This window comes from Saimiri boliviensis, chromosome 9, assembly GCF_048565385.1.
Source record: "Saimiri boliviensis isolate mSaiBol1 chromosome 9, mSaiBol1.pri, whole genome shotgun sequence".
Classification (NCBI taxonomy): domain Eukaryota; kingdom Metazoa; phylum Chordata; class Mammalia; order Primates; family Cebidae; genus Saimiri; species Saimiri boliviensis.
This window is the reverse complement of record NC_133457.1, coordinates 53548853-53570054: the sequence shown is the minus strand read 5'-3', so window position 1 is coordinate 53570054 and position 21202 is coordinate 53548853. Positions and strand designations below refer to the sequence as shown.

The window sequence follows — 21202 nt, the reverse complement described above, 5'->3', positions numbered from 1 at the left end:
TTGGAGCCACAAAGGGAAGCTATAAAGCAATCTGAGAGTAGAGAAAGTTTGCACTCTGGGTGATCACAGTGGCTCAAGCCTGTAATCCCAGCACTTTGGGAAGCCAAAGCAGGCAGATCACCTGAAGTCAGGAGCTCCAGACCAGCGTGGCCAACGTGGTGAAAACCACATCTCTACTAAAAATACAAAAATTATTAGCTGTGTGTGGTGGTGCACACATGCAGTCCTGGCTACTCGGGAGGCTGAAGCAGGAGAATCACTTGATTGTGGAAAGCAGAGGTTGCAGTGCAGAGCAAGGCTCCGTCTTTTAAAAAAAAAAAAAAAAAAAAAAAAAAAAAAAAAAAAAAGGTTTGCCATTCTGAGTGGAAACCACTTTACTGAGGAAAGTCATGTAGAGCGCATACCTTATGGACCTCAAATTTTCTTAACCTAGTACCATTTGTAATTCTCCCACCAACCCCAGGGAAAGCTTGATACACAACATTTTCAACAAATTCTGACATGGACTTAAGCTGTAAATAACAGAAAGAAGAATGTTTTCTGCTGTACAGCGTTGTAGTGCAGTTCAATTGTTCACAGCCTCCATTGAGCAACTAAAGGTTTTGCCATACCGATTTCTACCCAAACATTGAAACTTTCATCAGGTAACTCACTTTTGCTTTATTTCAGCTTTGAAGATTATGAAACAGACGAACCTGCCTCACCCTCTGAATTTGGAAACAAAGGCAATAAAATATTAAGTGCAAGCCTTCCAGAGAAATGTGGAAAACTTCATTCAGTGGATGAAGAATAGCTGCCAGTGTCTGCAGTGAAAAGATGTGTATTTTAAATGTTTCTTTCTTGTGAAGAGATTTCTCGTTTGCATACTGCTTTTTAAAGACTTTGATTTCTCCAAGTGTGTATCTGTACTAGGAACTTTGTTTTTAAGCAATAGGTCTGGATACACATTTAACTTAGGAGACTCTCCAATTTGCCTCAAACCTCTTACAGAGCTTTTCCTCAGAAGTGGTACCATCGCCTTCCAAAGTCAGCACTCTACACCCTTGAATGTACCAAGGATTTCCTGGGGACAGTGCCAAGCACAGTTCTCTGCACAGAAGCTGACTGCGGTTGCCTCTGTGTTGGCTGGCATCCCTGAGTCCCCTCTGGGCTCCTATGGAGCCTAGAAGAAACCTTCACTTGCAGAAAACTTGAGTCAAAAAATTCTGGAACTTGAAATAGTAGTAAGGGCCTCCAGAATTGACTTAGCCCTAGTAATAAAAGCACTGCCAAAACATCTCAGAGACTTCTTTTAATTATATGTGTACTGGAGTTCAAAGATCTTGAACTTACCTGGTTTAATGTAATTTCACGGTTACTGCCAAACCACTAGTCACTTTACATCCTCAGGTATCGTAACCACTGGGCCTTCCAACGTTGCTGGCAAGCTCTGGTAACCTCCCTGTCCTGACTGTGGATCTTACATAAAATCTCAAGAAAAAAACTTCTTAAATGAAGACACGTACAGAATTTGACTCACATTTCTTGGAAAAAGCCCTTTTAACTATCTTTTCTTCAATGAATTATTGAATGATGTATTTAATCTCCAAATTATGTGATACTGTTTTCACTCAGAAGGCCTGCTTGAAGACATAAAGGAATAATTATACATTAAAATTCTTACTAGAATTTTCTCCCAGAATTAGACTAGCTAATCATAAAGGCCTATCTTAAACGTTATTCCTTAGTTCATGTTGAAAAAACTACTACTCCAGATATTTCATCCACTTTCTTACCAGGGAAATGGAAAATAGTGATACAGCCATAAAAGCAAGCTATTATTTACTGTAGTTGTAGAAGTATTCACTACCGAATCCTACATTTTTCAGCAGGCCACAGTCCAGCCAAATCCTATGATACCCTTGAAGATAAGCTGTTAAAAAGGATACTTCTGATATAAGTAAAACCTCCAAGCAACTTAATAATCCATCTGTCAGTCATCACCTTTTCCCCTAAATTTTTTTTAAACTAGTTCTGAAAGTGTCAAAAATTGGTTCCCTCCTTGCTGGCATAAAGGCCAAGCAGTGAAATAAACCTTGGGTTAGGGTTATGGTAAGCAAAAACCAAGAGAATTTACGAAATACACTATGAACTAGTATAGTAAGAGTTAATCCTAGGAATCCTTCCTGCCAGTCTCCTCTGTTTCTTGTAACTTTATGATTAGAACTGATCTTCCATTTAACTGTTACAGAAAGCAGTAACTATTCCAACTATTTAATAGTTCATACAAAAAAATTAAAAGCTTAAAAATGACAATTTTTAGGAAATACAATATTCAATAACCTAAACACATTGATAAATTATTAGGATTATTTATGTGATAAAATTTCCTCCCAATCCCATCTAACCTTTTACCAGGGAAGAAAAGCGATTATTTCAGAAATACAAAAAAAAAAAAAAAAAAAAAAAATACTTTTCTTAGAAGCCAGATATGGTTTAAATGTTTTATTATCCATAATGATCTAAACCACTAATCAGATTCACCAAAAAGTAAAAATAAAATTCAGTTTTACAATATACATTTTTTTTAAACTATTTGGCTTTACTTTTTTACCTTGGTTCTCCTTACTGAAGTCCTCTTGCTTTCAATTTGATCAACATCTGGTTTTTGAAGTCTCTAATTATTGGCTGGGCATGGTGGCTCACGCCTGTGGATCCCAGCACTTTGGGAGGCCACTGGAAAAGGATCACTTGAGCCCAGGTGTAAAGACCAGCCTGGGCAACATAGTGAAACTCCGTCTCTACAGAAAAAAAACAAACTTAGAAGGGCATGGTGGTGCACACCTGTAGTCCCAGCAACTTGGGAGGCTGAGGCAGGAGAATCACTTGAGCCCAGGACTTCGAGGCTGCAGTGAGCTATGATTATGCCACTGTACTCCAGCCTAGGCAACAGAGCAAGACCCTACATATTTAAAAGTCTCTAATTACAAAAGTACAGTCGTCAATACCATTCCATTTCAGATGGACTATTGTTAATAGTTTACCCACATTATCACATTTTCAGGAATTATAAGAATGTTTATTGTACTCCTTTCTTGGAACTGAATGCAAGGAATGTGAATTGTGAGGGATTAAGGTAGAATATATTTGACTTTCTGGTAAAGATCATGGTAAATATAATCATTATTGCCAAACTGGAATTTTCAAGTTACAGTATCCCAGGACCCTTGATAAAAGCTGAGGGTTATCATGACCTTAATACTAATTCAATGAGAAGTGAGTTTAATAGCGTAACATTACCAAAGTAATCAAACTAATAATAAAGTTCCATATATCTTCCCTGCATCTTACCTATGTCACTGTGTATCATTCAAAGTGTTTATAAAACTCTAGATTGATCAAATGAGATTTGCTCAGCTTTTTGATGTGTTTGGAGATGGCTGCATGACTTTTTTTTCCCCTTTTAGCAAAACTAAATAAAGTTGTCAAATATGAATCACGTTCATTAAGGTAATTACTACACACTTGTGCATTTAATCTCATTTGCACCTCATTTTTATGTCTGCAAGAGTTAACACTGTAAACAAGCTTGAATGTCAGAGAATAACTCTGAGTCCATGTGAAAACTATAAAGAAAGGTCTTTGTAGTAATACTGAGAAATGATTTCTTCCGGGGATAGGGAAGAAGAACAGGGTTTGGGAATGAGGCGGAGTTCACAGGAGTTAAGATAGACTTTAGCCTCATCTATAATGCATTATTTTAAAAGAATGTGTAACTGAGTGTTTGGGGGCACCTAAATTTTGTTTAAGAGACAAGGTCTCACTATGTTGCCCAGGCTGGACTTAAAATTCTGGGCGTAAGTGACCCTTCCCCGCCTCAGCCTCCTATGTAGCTGGGATTACAGGCACACGCCACTGTGCCCAGCTTTTAATTTTAAAAAAAGTATAAAATATCATCCAAGTATTAGATTCAGTTCAAATATTACACTTTGAACTTAGTATTTTCTAAAGCATTTATATTTGTTATCTATGATATGGTTAGGAACAATTTAATTTTCATCTGATTGCCATAAACTTTTACTCTTCCAACAAGGTCGGAATTGTTTTAACTAAGCATTCAATGAAATAAATGGAATTATTTATCCCTAGGACCACACTACACCTCCTCATGGAAATGCACACTTAATAAGGCTAACCAAAAAGATAAAATTATCAGTGCTAAAACTATTAGCTAAGGTAAAACATCATTTCATCATTTATATTAATAACAAGGACTCAACAGTTCAGGATGTGTCATATTAAATGCTGCTGTTCTTTGGTGGTTTCAAATCCTGATGAAGTAAATCGGTTACTTCAGTAATAATCTCTCAATCATCCCTCGTTAGCCATTTGTCAGCATTCCTAAATAACTTGTAATATAAAGAAAAACAATATAAAAATCAAGGCACTGTAATTACTCTTCCCCAGATGTATATAATACAGACCATTCAGAGCATGCTATCCCAAACTCCTCAGTATTCTACAACATAGAATTAGAAAACTATCATTTATTGATAGATTTAAGGTGTAATACAGGTTTCCAAAAATGTGGCAGTGAGAATACCAGCATAAAAAAGAGAAACTTGTGCTAAAAACAACCTGAATTCATCATTGGCAATATTACATAACAATCAAAGCCCTCACATACTAATGATTTCCACTTTGTCTATATTGCCAACCTCCCATGCATCAAAAAAACAAACAACAAAAAAAAAAACACAAGATTATCAAACTTGGGAAGCAATAAAGTACTCTGAGTTTTAAGATGATAATATTAGGAAAGTTTGGTCGATTTGCAAAATATATCCTCATCATCCATGTGTACAATCTCATTTCTAATCATTTTTGCAGTGATCATTAGTGAATAAAGAACAAATTTACAACTTTATATAGCAGGGCATCTGGGTTCAACACAAAACTGTTACAAACTTTAGGTAAATACATGTTTCATAAGACACTGCTAACATTTAAAGGAATTAAATAAAATTCCAAATCTTGGAAAGCAAATAAAGACAAGACAACTAAGAAGCATTTTCCACCATTTACTCTTGTTATCAAAAATAGTTCAACTCTTCTTGCAAAACAAAAACAAAATAGTACATACTGGACACATACATCACATTTTTCTTCCTATGGCTTTAGCCCACCCCCACCCCACCAAAAGAGACCAAAAACAAAAAACAAAACGAAACAAAAAAAAAACCCAACGACAACAACAAAAACAACTCTACCTGACCACATTCACAGAAAATGACACCAGGATACACTACAAAACAGAAGGAGGTGTCATCTGCTCTGTGTCCAAAGGTTTCTTCTCCATGTCTTGTACTAGGCGAGTAACCATCATTGAACATGCTGTGTGCCAAATCAAAACATAACTTCAACATATGTCAGATCTTACTAGAGATGGTGAACGTAGTAGAAATTGGAAATGTTCCAGCAGTATTTTTCTTTAAATAAGCACTGTCAAAGCTGCAGCTCTTCTTTTAAATCATAGGTTATTTCATTATACCTAGTCAGTCCTTGTTTTATTTGGGCTGTGCTCTTTCAAGCAACTGACTAGATTTCCCTTCAACAGAATGTTTGTGACTCACTTGTCTTCCCCATAAAAATTAACGGGAAGAAGTGCATTTAAACTGAAACATACTTTGTGCTTTACATGCAAAAGAGCATTCTAAAGAAAATCCTCCTAGCTTCAACCTACCTAAATGCACAGGCTTCATAAAAAGGCATGTTTATTAGGCCTCTATAAAGAAGCCTTCATAATGAACAACATCCAAAAAAAAGGGGGGGGAGCATATTCAAAATAAAGACTGTAGCAAATAAACTATTAGCAAAAACAAATATCAAAGTGGCGGCCAGTGGCAATAAGTACAATACATAAATCTGGGTAAGTCTGGGGGCATTATTCTGAAATTATTTTAAGTAAATCCCAATTACTAAATAAAATCTTTTTATAATTTTTCACAAACTCTGTCACATACTATATAGTCTAAATTCAATTACCTTCAGAATAAAACTACTCTCCTTCACTTCATTTATCCAATTAGAACACTTCTCAAAGTGAAGGAAGGATTTATAATTTTTTTCCCCTAGAAATGAATGACAAACAGCTAAACATTTGTAGTCTGACAGAATTTCAGTTTACCTTTTTAAAAGATTTCTTAAACATTCTAATGAGGGGGGAATTTTTTTTTCATAATACTGCTGATTTAAGAACTGCTACATACACCAGTAGCCAATTTTCATGATCAGAAATGGTATGATGTCAGCACAAAGGTTGAACTGGACACTTCAGCTTTCCAACAGGAGAAACATCAATGCCATGTGAAGGCAGCACTGAATTTCCTGAACTAATGGCTACTTTTCCACAAAAAAATTAGCACAATCTTTATGGACTGACTAGATACCACTTCCTTACATTTAATCATAAACTTTGATTATGCACAAAGCATGACCATAAACAATGAGGTTAATGTTATTTTCCTTGCCAAAGTTCATTTTGTATAAATCAGTTGCATCAACTTTGTTCTCAAACTATAAGGTTCTGTAAGAACTAAGGACATATAGTTGTAGGGTTACTCCTCCATTATCTGCAAACTATTTCCCCGACACTAACACATATAACTTAGCAATGAAAACACTTGATACAAGTGATCTATATGCAGGAGCTCCGGCAAGTTAAACCAACAGAACCATAGCTGCCGTAAAACTGTAGCTATTTCCCTACCAGGAGTAGGTTTAAAAGACCCACTGCTTTAACAGTCGAATCTCATGTCTATAGCTTCATCCAAACTTTTATCATCATGTGTACTGGCAGCTAAAAACGTCGTTACTGGGGACCCTGTGACATTTATTACACTGGTGCTGGTACTAGCGTTACGCACAGCAATGCTAGTCACATTAATGCCCAAAGTGAGCCTGGTCTGCTCCAAGGCCTTTTCTGGCACAGCAAATGCCTCCAGCTTCTTCTCCCCATTGGCCATATAGGAGTTTTGGCAGCCACGACATATACAATCTAAGCAGGCTTTGCGGTTAGAGTAGCAAGGGCAGCGTTGGCCTCGGCATGTAAGAACACTTGGATTTTGAGTAGCACGCCCACATTTACACCCTTTCTTTTCCTGGGGTTTTTTGTACACAGTCTTGGTAGGACTTCCTGGCATAAAATGATGACTAGGAATCTTTTCCTTTACTGCTTTGTCTTTTTTAAGAATACCTGGCTTGGTTTTTGAGTGAGATTTCTTGGATCCATGTTCATGACTCTTTTTCATGCTTTTAGTAGATAAAAGTACAGTTTTGCTGATTTTAGGCGTTGTGCCTCCATTGGGAACAGTTGCTATAGGTTGAAGAGAAATTTTGCTCTCCCGTTTCACTGTCACAGGAGCAGATGCCCCCAGTGTTGGGCCTCGGATAATGGTAGAAATTGGAAGTGGCTGAACTTTCTCACTGTCGCTCTCTGATCTGGATCGTTTTCTATTCAATTTTGCTACCTTCGGAGTTGCTGCTGTACATGATAACCCATGAAGTGCAGGACTGGTGGACATAAAAACATTATGGCTAAGAGACTGGGAAGAAAGCTGCAGAAAAGGTCCATTGGATACAGTGGCTTCCAAGTTTGGCTGCAAATTAGGGCAACAAACCTCTGTATTTGAAACAGTTTCTAAGCTGCGGAGTACTTCCTCAACACTCAGTAACAGAGAGTCTCCAGGTTTTATATCTTCACTGAAACTGCAGATATCAATGCCTGTGGAACATAAGTCAGTGGATACTGTGTCACAAACAGGTGGCAGGCTGTCAGATAGATCCTCAGTTTTAATGTCAACAGTGTTACATACATCAATTGTATTTGAATGTTCAGGTGAAGGAATATTTATACCAAATCTATCTATTGAAAGCCCATTATAAGTAGGCAAACCATTGATAACAGAACTGCCAATAGCAATGCTGAGGGTGCTTTCAGACATTGGAGATAAACTAGCTTGAGGATCGGTTGTAGGTTCTGAGGTTGAAGGTAAAGGGGAATGTGTCAAACACAAAGTAAAGGATGAATCTGAGGGTTTTTCTGTCTCCTCACAAAACAATGATCCATCATTAAGCAAAGCCAAAATATCAGAAGAACAGTCAACTGCTTCTATTATATCCCGTGCCAGTGTAGTCTGTGTTATATATTCGCATAGTTTTTTGTAGCAGTTCACTAGGATGCTTAACTGCTTGTTTTCCTCAAACTGCTCATAGTCTTTGCACCAGCTACACGAAGGTTTCATCATCATTTTCTTGCCTTTACAAGTTTTGCAGACATAGTGTTGGCAGGTGGAGTTGGTGGGTGCAATAGGATCTTGTAGCAAATGTCCTAAGGGGGAGAAGGAGGAAAGCAAAGATTTAGTAAAATAAATTTAGCGTTTCATAAACTGAAGTTTAGATGACATAAGTAATCTGTCAAAATTAAGACGAACTAAACTCACTAGACCAGATAACAAAAAATATTATCTTAGAAGAAACGGAAGAATTCTCAATTAGCTCACTTCATTTCATGCCATATTCCCCATTCCTTTATCTCAAACTAAAATGATCCTTGATTCTGTGTCTCTCTCTCCAAGTAATATGTTCTGGTCCACCTTCTTATCCTCTTCCTCCAAAGGCTATAAAAAATAAAGTTAAAGAGGTGAAGATCAGACACCAAAAGCACAAACTAGGGTTAAAATCCTTTGGATTTTAGGTGTGGTGGCGTGTGGCTGTAATCCTAGCTACTCAGAAGGCTGAGGTGCAAGGATGGCTTGAGCCCTGGAGTTCAAGTCTACAGTGACATAATCCTGTCACTGCACTCCAACCCAGGCGACCAAGCGAGACTCAGTCTCAAACAAAAAAATCTTTTGGACCTAACGTAAAACAACATGGTAATGCTACAACATACTGAACCTGACAGCCAAAGGATGCAGTGAGTCAAGACTGCGCCATTGCACTCCAAGCCTGGGCAACAAGAACGAAACTCCGTCTCAAAAAAATAAATAAATTTGAAAAAAGAAAGCGGCATCCATCTCAGGGAAACCTGGCCTTCAGAGATGACAGCATTCGGCCTCAGGAAGAGCCTGGAATTCGTCCTCAGTCTTCCCAGCTTGCGCTGCCCATGGGGATACAGGATAGTAAGGAGCGAAACAGAACCTGCTGCCTGAATGCGGAAACCTGCATGCTGGGGTCCTCTTGTGCCTGCCCCTCCTCCTTCTACAGACAGAACTCTGAGCATGATGTCAGCAAAGAGAACTGTGGGTCTGTGCCCCATGGCACCTGGCTGCCAAAGAAGTGTTCCATGTCTAAATGCTGGTATGACCAATTCCACTGCTTTCCTCAGGCATTTCTACCTGGCTGTGATGGCCCTGTGATGGATGAGCACCTCATGGCTACCAAGACTCCAGAACTACTACTGTCTGCATGTATCATATTTAAAATAATGAATACTTTTCCATAATGATCTCTAACACTTCCTTACTGTACCAACTACTTCTTACCTCTTTGCTCTGCCCTCCCCCCAAAAAACTACTTTTTTCAAAGTCAGCCATACCTCCATTGTGCCCAAGTCCAGTACTTCTTTATACATGTAATTCTACCAAGGTCTCCTTAATATGTTAAACAACTGAATTACATCTTCAGATTATTAAAGATTAATCCTAATGTGGAACTTAGGATACAGTTTTGAGTAGAGTTGATCAAAATCAATTAGTCTCTTTAAAAGGAAAAAAAGCCTCTTTAAGGAGGGGAACCAGAGTACTAGTAAAGGAAGTCTGTCTGCATGTGAAAGGGAATGGGAAGCAAGTGGGAGAGAGGCTGGAAAACATAAAATGGGTTACATGATTAGGTGGGGGTAGAGAAAGAAGTTAAAAGGCTAAATGAAGGGCAAGTTTCCATCATCTATAGAAAGCTATGTAAGCGAAGGACTTCCCCTTTTTTTCTAAAGGCAATGTAAAAAGAAAGACGTCTCCTTAGAAAAAAAAAATTATGCCTCAGTGTCCCCAACAAAATTGCTTAATAAATTAGTTTTCTCCAAGCTATGCAATTCTTTTAACTGCTGAAGAGAAAATGTTCACAATATATTTAGTCATAAACTGAATGATAAAACTACATATTGTAAAGCCCATTTTTAAAATACACTGTATCTGTGTATATACAGTAAAAATGTATGTGTGTGTGTGTGTGTGTGTGTGTGTGTGTGTAAAGCAAGGTCTCAAGTCAATAACCAAACCTTACTTTCACCTTAACAGGAATCCCAAACTAAGCAGGTTAAAGCAAGTAATAAAGATGATAGCAGTCAATAACCAAACCTTACTTTAACCTTAACAGGAATCCCAAACTAAGCAGGTTAAAGCAAATAGTAAAGATGATAGCAGGCTGGCTGCAGTGGCTCACACCAGTAATCCCAACACCTCAGGAGGCTGAGGTGGGCGGATCACCTAAGGTCAGAAGTTTGAGACCAGCGTGGCCAACATGGCAAAACTCTGTCTCTACCAAAAAGAAAATAATTATCCAAGCATCGTGCACACCTGTAATTTCAGCTACTCAGCAGCTGAGGCAGGAAAACTGCCTGAACCTGGGAGGAGGAGGTTGAAGTGAGCCAAGATCGTGGCCACTTCACTCCCACCTGGGCAACAGAAGCAGACTCTGTCTCAAAAAAAAAAAAAAAAAAAAAATTAGCTGAGCGCGGTGGCTCAAGCCTGTAATCCCAGCACTTTGGGAGGCTGAGGCGGGTGGATCACGAGGTCAGGAGATCGAGACCATCCCGGTCAACACGGTGAAACCCCGTCTCTACTAAAAATACAAAAAATTAGCTGGGCATGGTGGTGCATGCCTGTAATCCCAGCTACTCAGGAGGCTGAGGCAGGAGAATTGCCTGAACCCAGGAGGCGGAGGTTGCGGTGAGCCGAGATCGCGCCATTGCACTCCAGCCTGGGTAGCAAGAGCGAAACTCCGTCTCAAAAAAAAAAAAAAAAAATTAGGCCAGGCGCCGTGGCTCACACCTATAATCTCAGCACTTTGGGGGGCCAAGGCAGGTGGATCAGGAGTTCAAGACCAGCCTGGCCAAGATGGTAAAACCCCATCTCTACTAAAAATACAAAAATTAGCCGAGCATGGTGGCGGGCGCCTGTAATCCCAGCTACTTGGGAGGGTGAGGCAGTAAATTGCTTGCACCCGGGAGGCAGAGGTTGCAGTGAGCCAAGATCATGTGACTGTACTCCAGCCTGGATGACAGAGCAGGATTCTGTCTCAAATAAATAAAAATAAATAAATAAATAAATATAAATACAGATTAAAGCAGAAACCAATAAAAGAGAAAGCAGAAAACCCTGAGAAAAAAGTTAAGTAACACCAAAAGTTGGTTGCTTTAAAACAGGCGTCCCCAAACTTTTTACAATAATGACAAAGAGTATACAGATTGTTGGACATGTTTAAGAAATTTATGACTTTGGGATTTCCGAAGAATTCTCAGAAATTCTGATTTCTTTCTGAATCCTCAAGTTTTAATATTTGTGGAGAATTTAGAAACACTAGACTTGGCTATAGTCCCTTCAACAGAGGAGCCAGAACCATTGTGGCTAGTGCAGCCTCCTCAGGGGAATGATGGGGAATTTATGGGGCTAGAGCAGATGTCTCCAAACTTTTTACACAGGGGGCCAGTTTACTGTCCCTGAGACTGTTGGAGGCCGCCACATACTGTGCTCCTCTCACTGACCACCAATGAAAGAGGTGCCCCTTCCTGAAGTGCGGCGGGGGGGCGAATAAATGGCCTCAGGGGGCCGCATGCAGCCCGCGCTGTAGTTTGGGGACACCTGCTCTAAAAGATCAAAGAGTTTGGCAAATCTTAATTTCTAAGTAAAAAAGAAAACACAGATTACCAAAATCAGGAATGAAAGTGGTCAGAGTATCACTAGTGCCCTACAAGATGTGAAGAATTAAGAAAATCCTATGAACAAGTTTATGCCAACAATTTGAGACTACTTAGATGAAATGGACAAATTTCTTTAAAGACACAAATGACCAAAATTGACTGAAGAAAAGGTTTTAAAATTGAAAAGACTTGTAGTAAAAGTTTTAAATAGCTACTGAAGATTCTCCTCAAAAGAAGACTCCAGGGCTAAATGCCTTCACTGGTAAATTCTAAAAAATAATTAAAAAGAAATAACACCCAAACACAGAGGAGGAGAAAACACTTCCCAACTCGTATTTAAAGGCCAAACTACTCTGAAAATAAGGCCACCAGACAAAAGAAAATACAAACCAAAATATCCCATAAACATAACAAAATCCATAACAAAACATTCAAGAGAATCTCACAACATACAATACCTGTTCTCTCTCTCTCTCTCTCTCTCTCTCTCTCTGTCACACACACACACACACACACACACACACTAGAAATACAACTTTAACTTGATGGTGGTGGGCATCAATAAAAAATCTAAAGCCAATTTTTCTTTTTCTTTTCTTTTTTTTTTTGAGACGGAGTTTCACTCTTGTTACTCAGGCTGGAGTGCAATGGCGCGATCTCGGCTCACCGCAACCTCCGCCTCCTGGGTTCAGGCAATTCTCCTGCCTCAGCCTCCCAAAGTGCTGGGATTACAGGCTTGAGCTACCGCACCCGGCCTAAAGCCAATTTTTCTTAAAGATAAAACACAATACTTTCCATCCAAAAATGAGGAACAAGGAAAGGATGCCTGCTTTTGCTACTTCTTTTCAAAATAATACCTGTTCTAGCTGGTGCAGTAAGGTTCAAAAGAAAAAAAATCAAAGGCATCAAGACTAAAAAGAAACAGGTAAAACTGTTTTAGTAATGGATTACACAATTCTGCTTACAGAAAATCTCAAGAAACGCACACAAAAACTATTAGAACCAATAAACAAATTTAGCAAGGTCATAGCAGAAACAATATATACAAAAGTCCATTGCATTTTCCATTTTATATGCTAGGAATGAACAAATTAATTTTTTAAAATTCCATTCACAATAGCATCAAGAATATACTTAAAATACTTATAAAAACTTTAGCAAAGACTTCTACGCTCAGTACTGCAAAACACAACTGAGAAAAATTAAAGAGTATCTGAATGGACATTTCATATTCACAGATTAGAAGACTATCAATATTGTCAGGATGGCAATTTTCCCTAAAATTGATCTATCTGTAAATTCAATGCAATCTTTAATCCCAGGCAGCTTTTTTTCTTAAAGAAATTGACAGGCTGATTCTAAAATTCATATACAATCACAGAGGACAGGCAAAACAACTTTGAAAAACAACAAAGTTACAGGACTTACACTACCAAATTCCGAATTTTACTGTAAAGCCATATTAATCAAGACAGCATGGTAATGGCAAAAGTACAGACATTTAGATCAATGGAACAGAATTCAGAATCCAGAAACAAATTATCACATTTATGGTCAACCGATATGTTGGGTACCCAGATGATCCAATGGGGGAAAAGGAGAGTATTTTCAACATATGATATGAAAGAATTTGATATCCAAACACCAAAAGGAAAAAAAAACTTACACCCATACCTCACAACATACACAAAAATTTAAATGATGACAAACCTAATTTAAGAGCTAAAATACAGAAATTCTAGAAAAAAAATCACAGGAGGAAATCTCTGTGACTCTGTATTGGCCAAAGTGTCCTTAGATGTGACATCAAATGCAGAATCCACAAAAAGGAAAACAAAACAGTAAAATGGATTTTCTCAAAATTAAAAAGTTACTATGCTTCAAAAGACACCATTAATGAAAAAATAAGCCAGGCATGGTGGCTCACACCTGTAATCTCAGCACTTTGGGAGGCTGAGGTAGGCAGTTCATGAGGTCAGAAGTTTGAAAACAACCTGGCCAATGGCGCAAAACCTTGTCTCTACTAAAAATATAAAATAAAATTAGCCAGGCATGGTGGTGCACATCTGTAGTCCCAGCTACTTGGGAGGCTGGGGCAGGAGAATCGCTTGAACCCAGGAGATGGTGGTTGCAGCGAGCCAAGACCATGCCATTGCACTCCAGCCTGGGCGACAAAGCAAGATTCTGTCTCAAAAAACAAAAACAACAAAACAAAGAAATCAGTAAGATGGTAATATAATTTTAAAAGCAAAAATCTGAATAAACATTTCACCAAAGAAAATACATGAATGACTAATAAGCACATGAAAATATGATCAATATTATCAGTTACTAGGGAAAGTAAAACCATGGCACACTACTATCCATCCATTAGAATGGCTAAATTCAAAACCAGAATGCCAAAAGTTGGCAAAGATGGAACCCTGGTATATTACTGGTAAAATGTAAAATGGTACAATCACACTAAAAAATACTTTGGTTGTTTCTTTAAAAGTTAAAATATAAATTTGCCACAGAACCAAGCAAAATTATATTTCTAGGAACCTGCCTAAAGAAAAGTAAAAACACATTCACACAGAAAAAATGGCAGCATGATGGCCAAAAAATAGACACAATCCAAATGTCCATTAATTGGTGAGTGAATAAACAAAATGTATATTCATGCAATGGAGTTTAGCAATTAAAAGGAATAAAGTATTGGTACATGCCACAACATGGAACTTCCAAAACATCTGCTAAGTGAAAGAAGCAGATACAAAAGAGTACGTTATGTAATGCCCAGAAATGACAGAAAAGCAGAAAAACTGGTTACCTAGGGCTGAAGAGTGAAGCAGGCGTTAACTGTAAATGGGCACAATGTATGAAAGTGTTCTAAAATCATATTGTGGTGATGGTTACACAACTCTAAAATTTAAAAAAAACTTTAAGACAAAGGCGCCAATAGCTACAGAATCCAACCTTCTACCCAATGCCAATGCAAGGATCCCTTAAAGAGTGCCCTTAACTTCATCTAAGGAAGGACACAGGAGATGTGAAGGGGAAAAAATATATATATACTACAAACCACAGTGCAAGTTAAAGAAAAAAAATAAAAAATAAAAATACATATATTAAAATACATATATATTATACATATACATATATTGTATGTATAAAATACATACATATATATGGTTTAAAAGAATAAACAATAAGGGGGGGAAAAAAATCCCAGCAGTTTAAGAAGCCAATGTGGGTGGATCACTTGATCTCAGGAGTTTGAGACCAGCCTGGACAATATGGCAAAACCCCATTTCTAAAAAAATTAGCCATGTTCGATGGCATGAACCTGCAGTCCCAGCTACTAAGGAGACTAAGGTAAGAGGATGGCTTGATCCTGGGCCAGAGGTTGCAGTAAGCCAAGATCACAACACTGTGCTCCAGCCTTGGCAACAGAGTCTGCCCCCTCTCAAATACAAAATAAAAGGGCTACCAATTGGGAGGGAGAGAGAGAACACAGTGAATTAGGAAAAGATTACTCTAAGTTTAAGCTTATATATTTTACTTCCAAACCACGTAAATATTTTATATAATAGTATAACAAAACCAAAATGTTACAGGAAAACTCTAAAAACCAAAATAAGTAACCAGAGTTTTATATCAAATTGGTGGTATAACAATCCAAAGAGGGCCGGGCGCGGTGGCTCAAGCTTGTAATCCCAGCACTTTGGGAGGCCGAGGCGGGCGGATCACGAGGTCGAGAAATCTAGACCATCCTGGTCAACATGGTGAAACCCCGTCTCTACTAAAAATACAAAAAAATTAGCTGGGCATGGTGATGCGTGCCTGTAATCCCAGCTACTCAGGAGGCTGAGGCAGGAGAATTGCCTGAACCCAGGAGGCGGAGGTTGCGGTGAGCCGAGATCGCGCCATTGCACTCCAGCCTGGGTAACAAGAGCAAAACTCCGTCTCAAAAAAAAAAAAAAACAATCCAAAGAGTAACTATTTCAAATGACTATAACACAGAAAATTGGCTCAATCCTTGGGATCCTCATTTTTGTTTTCAGTAATAACATTGTTGGTGGCAGTGTTGACAGTAATTATAAAAGTATTGGTGTGTAACATGGGATTAAAAAGTCAATGTTAATGCCTTGAGGACTTGGATTTCTTTTCAGTAGGAAGGAAGGAAGAAGAAAGCTGTGAGAGAGAAAAGGTTACATTTAAAAATCCTGTAGACCTAAAATAAATAAATTTCAACTGGACTTACCACTATGAACTCATGTTTTAATTTAGAGAGAGAGAGAGTAAGAAACAGTGAGTTTGTGTGTCAGTCTGCGTGTGTGTGTGAGAGACAGTGAGAGTGTGAGAGTGTGTGTGTGTGTGTATTTATTTCCTAGCACTATCCATTGAAAAGGCCTGGAAACAAGGACCAACCCCAACAGCAATGAATACAGACGACAAGATTGAAAAACAATTTCCTTTACAAAAGAATCAGGGCTTCTTGGACAAATGGCTAATTTCAAGTTTGTGCCATAAATTGCACCAAGAGGAGTTCTGATCACCCTGTTATGCCAGAAAGCATAGAAGCTATCAAAGATCAAGACTCAGGGGCAAACCTGAAGAGATTCTCACTGATCAAAGACAAGAAAATCTAAACATGCAGGATATAGTTAGGTTTTGTGTCCCAACTCAAATCTCATCTTGAATTGTAATCCCTATAATCCCCATGTATCAAGGGACAGACCAGGTGGAGATAAGTGAATCATGGGAGCAGTTTCCCCTGCTGTTTTTGTGATGCTGAGTTCTCGCTAGATCGGATGCTTTTTGTTTGTTTGAGAGGGAGCCTCTTGGCAGGCTGGAGTGCAGCAGCACGGAGATCTGATGCTTTTGTAAGAGGCTCTTCCTCGCTTCACTCTCTCCTTCCTGCCACCATATGAAGAAGATGCCCTGCCTTCCCCCTTCCTGAAGGATATAGCAAAGTTCTTTCCTCAGATGAAACATATTCCATCTCCTTGCTCTAGCATTAAGTAGCCTGACTCCATTTGCTTCTTGGCAGCCTGGGCATGTGTTAATTTGTAACACAAATCTTGATTTAGGTAGATCAAGTCTTTTCTAAGTAAACTTCCTCTTTTTTTTGTTCTTTTCTGCCCCTTACCTATTTAAGCAAATTTTAAAGTATTAGCCAATCAGCTCTAGTTTAGACTATAAAGCCCAGGTCCAGCCAACATGCAAGATACAGCAATAAAAACCCAACTACATAAAAGATAAATAAATATTTTCACCTTCCCCTTGTTCATTGCACTCTCGTGGCAATATTGCTAGCGTGTAGCGCCCTTTCGGCAGAAAGTAAAATCGTCTTGTTAAGAAAACTTGTAGTCTAACTGCTAATTCTTCTTAGCAACACCAGACAGTAAGAATTTACTTCAAACAAAGTTGGTGGCCCGTACCTTTCACCTTTCCCTGTTCACCGCACTCTTGTGGCAAGACTGCTGGTAACTAAGTGCTCTTGCTGCAGAAAGTAAAACCACCCTGCTAAGAAAACTTACAGTGTAAGAGCTAATTCTTCTTAACACCACCAGAGAATAAGTATTTATTTCCCACACTTTCCTCTCTGCCAAGATTGTGTAAGTTTCCTGAGGCCTTCCCAGCCATGCAGTAAGGTGAGTCAATTAAACTTCTTTCCTTTGTAAATTACCCAGCCTCAGGCAATTCTTTGTAACAGTATGAAAACACAGTAATACTATACGCATAAATGCAATGAAATGAGGCACCTCTAAAATGTTCGAATTTGAGTTCCTTTTTTAAAAAATGAAAAACAAAATCAGTTTCAGGATACTAGTGAATCTCATCAGTCTGAAAATTAGTAAATAAGATCAAGAATCAAGTACCTGTCCTAATTAAACTTCATGAAATAAATCACCAAATAACCAAATCATAGAGAAGTTTCTCTTCACAGAAATAATACAGCTAATATGATAATCAAAACCTCCCTTAATCATGAAGCACCTCAAAGGATTCATACTTTACAGGTCTTTATTCTTCTACGAGGTCTTAGGAGAGTAACCGTGTCAACTGTTGAGAACAGTTAGAAAATAAAGTTAGAAAACACAAAACCTCAGCTCCACAGATTGCCCACCATTCCCCATCACAAATATCTGAAACTTAAACATTAAAGATGCGCACAGGCAAACTTTCTTCATGTACTCAGCTAATCACCCTAACTCTTAAAAGCTTCCCCAAAGGTTCTCTATACACCTCACAATGAAGGCAGCTCCACTGTCAGAAAAAAAGAGTCATTCACAGGAACTTCTTAGCTGGAATCATAGTTAACTGAATATCTAACTGTATGTCTCTAATGAATCCCCCACCTCCAACTTAAGAAATACCAGACAACATACTTAAATTTGTAAAAAATGCATCTTATCCTAGAAAATAAAACGGATGGGCAATATGCACCAAGGGGAAATACGTCAGTCACTGGCAGATTCTCCTATAAAAACTGTGGAGTGTTTAAGGAAAGGTTTGATTTAGCTTAAATCGTGTCCCATTTAGTTACACACAGAAGTACAAAAATACTCACTCAAAATACACACCTTCAGACTTTTTAAAAAATGTAAAGATCAAGAAAATAAAAACAAAACAAAACAAAACAAAATGTAAAGATCATGACCAAAAAAAATTTCTCACTGTACTGCCTTGAAACCTTATCTGCAACATTTCACAATTATCTTCCTTTCCATAATTTAAGTGGACATGTAATTAAATGATACTTATGTGTGCCCTGTCTAAACAAATAATGTGACACTGACCCTAAAAGTAGTATTCATTTTTGTGCCTCAACATTTTAATTTTTAAGTTACCAATTTGTTATTTACACTGCTTTTCCCCAAGTCAGCCAATTTTAAATTTAAGACATAGTTTTAGAATACCACAACGCTCGGCCGGGCGCGGTGGCTCAAGCCTGTAATCCCAGCACTTTGGGAGGCCGAGGCGGGTGGATCACAAGGTCAAGAGATCGAGACCATCTTGGTCAACATGGTGAAACCCCGTCTCTACTAAAAATACAAAAAAAATAGCTGGGCATGGTGGTGCGTGCCTATAATCCCAGCTACTCAGGAGGCTGAGGCAGGAGAATTGCCTGAACCCAGGAGGCGGAGGTTGCGGTGAGCCGAGATCGCGCCATTGCACTCCAGCCTGGGTAACAAGAGCGAAACTCCGTCTCAAAAAAAAAAAAAAAAAAAAAAAAAAGAATACCACAATGCTAATTTTTGGAATTTCTGGGAAAATATAACTTGGTAATTAATTGAATACAAAAACTAATATCAGATGTTTAATGCTCTTAACGAGTGAATCTTTTTATTATGGCAACATCAAACAGACAAAACCAGAACACAATACAAGTAACCTCCATATACTCATAACCCAGAATTATCATGAATATGCCACATTTAATTCACCTGCTCATCTTGTTATTTAAGTATTTCAAAAAGCAAATCCAGACTTTTTTTTTTTTTTTTTTTTTTTTTTTTGAGACAGAGTTTCGCTCTTGTTACCCAGGCTGGAGTGCAATGGCGCCATCTTGGCTCACTGCAACCTCCGCCTTCCAAGTAGCTGGGACTACAGGTGTGCGCCACCACGCCCAGCCAATTTTTGTATTTTTAGTAGAGACAGGGTTTCACCATGCTGGCCAGGATGGTCTCGATCTCTTGATCTCATGATCCACCTGCCTCAGCCTTCTGAAGTGCTGGGATTACAGGCATGAACCACTATGCCCAGCCAATATCATTAATTTTTAAAACCAGGTTAAGATTTGTTAATGGGTACGAAAACTAAAGGAATGAATAAGACCTAATATTTGACAGTATAACAAGGTGACTATAGTCACTAATAATCGTACATTTAAAATTAAAAGAGTACAGGCTGGGCACGGTGGCTCATGCCTGTAATCCCAGCACTATAGGAGGCCAAGGTGAGCGGGATCACCTGAAGTCAGGAGTTCAAGACTAGCCTGACCAACATCATGAAACCCCCATCTCTACTAAAAAGACAATATTAGGCCAGGCACAGTGGCTCACCTGTGTAACCCCAGTACTTTGGGAGGCCTAGGCAGGCGGATCATGAGGTAAGGAGTTAAGAGACCAGTCTGACCAACATGGTGAAACCCCGTATCTACTAAAAATACAAAAATTAGCTGGGTGTGGTGGTGCACAACTGTAAGCCCAGCTACTCAGGAGACTGAGGCAAGAGAATGGCTTGAACCTGGGAAGGAGAGGTTGCAGTGAGCCCATACTGTGCCACTGCACTACAGCCTGGGTGATAGAGTAAGACTCTGTCTCAACGGAAAAAAAACTTAGCCAGGTGTGGTGGCACATGCCTGTAATCCCAGCTACTTGGAAGGATGAGGCAGGAAAATTGCTTGACCCCAGGAGGCGGAGGTTACAGTGAGTCAAGATCATGCCATTGCAACAAGAAGAAAACTCGGCAACAAGAAGAAAACTCTGTCTCAAAAAATATAATATCTATCTGTCTGTGTGTGTGTGTGTGTGTGTGTGTGTGTGTGTGTGTGTGTAAAATATATATATAACATATATATATAAACTATAATGGGATAATTTGAAAAGCATAATGAAATTGTTCATAATACAAAGGATAAATGCTTGAAGGCATTTTACATGATATTATGCATTGCATGCCTTTATCAAACCATCTCATGTACCCCACAAATATATATACCTACTTATGTACCCATAAAAATTAAAATATTTAAATGCACATATCAGTTTAAAAAAAAAAGATTTAAGAGAAAGCAATGGGCCAGGCATAATGGCTCACACCTGTAATCCCAGTACTTTGGGAGGCTGAGGTGGGCAGGTCACTTGAGGTCAGAAGTTCAAAACCCACCTGGACAGAATGACCCAGGCTGTCTCTACTAATATGCAAAAATTAGCTGGGCGTGGTGGCAGGTGCCTACATTCCCAACTACTAGGGAGGAAGCTGAGGCAGGAGAATTGCTTGAGCCGGGGAAGTGGAGATGGCAGTGAGACTGCACTCCAGCCTGGGCGACAAATCAAGACTCCCTCTCAAAAAAAAGAAAAAAGTTTTAAGGCCCCAGAAAAGGGCTCAGCCACCAAAAAACATTTTGTTACCGGGTGTGGTGGCTCACACCTGTAATCCAAGCACTTTGGAGGCCAAGGCGGGTGGGTCACCTGAGGTCAGGAGTTCAAGACCAGCCTGAGCAACACAGTGAAACCCCATCTTTTAAAAAAAAAAAAATGTTTGTTAAGTAATACTTTTTTGAATCAACAAGCTTTTTAAGAGCAATAAACCCTC

At 38.7% G+C, this 21202-nt stretch overlaps 2 protein-coding genes across 4 annotated transcripts in view; one reads left to right on the top strand and one right to left on the bottom strand.

Moving 5' to 3' along the window:
* PPP2R3A (protein phosphatase 2 regulatory subunit B''alpha) overlaps nt 1–1276 on the top strand; it is a 161382-nt gene extending 160106 nt beyond the window's left edge. For all 3 annotated transcript variants that reach the window (XM_039461890.2, XM_039461891.2, XM_039461893.2), the window contains one exon: nt 670–1276. In XM_039461890.2, the coding sequence (XP_039317824.1) occupies nt 670–793 (124 nt within the window). In that variant the 3' untranslated portion in view covers nt 794–1276. The remainder of the gene's footprint in view (nt 1–669) is intronic.
* A 3773-nt stretch (nt 1277–5049) lies between these two features.
* Nucleotides 5050–21202, bottom strand: part of MSL2 (MSL complex subunit 2) — a 42408-nt gene continuing 26255 nt past the window's right edge. Inside the window, exon 2 of the mRNA XM_003930945.4 lies at nt 5050–8368. Coding sequence (XP_003930994.1) covers nt 6777–8368 — 1592 coding nt within the window. The 3' untranslated portion in view covers nt 5050–6776. The remainder of the gene's footprint in view (nt 8369–21202) is intronic.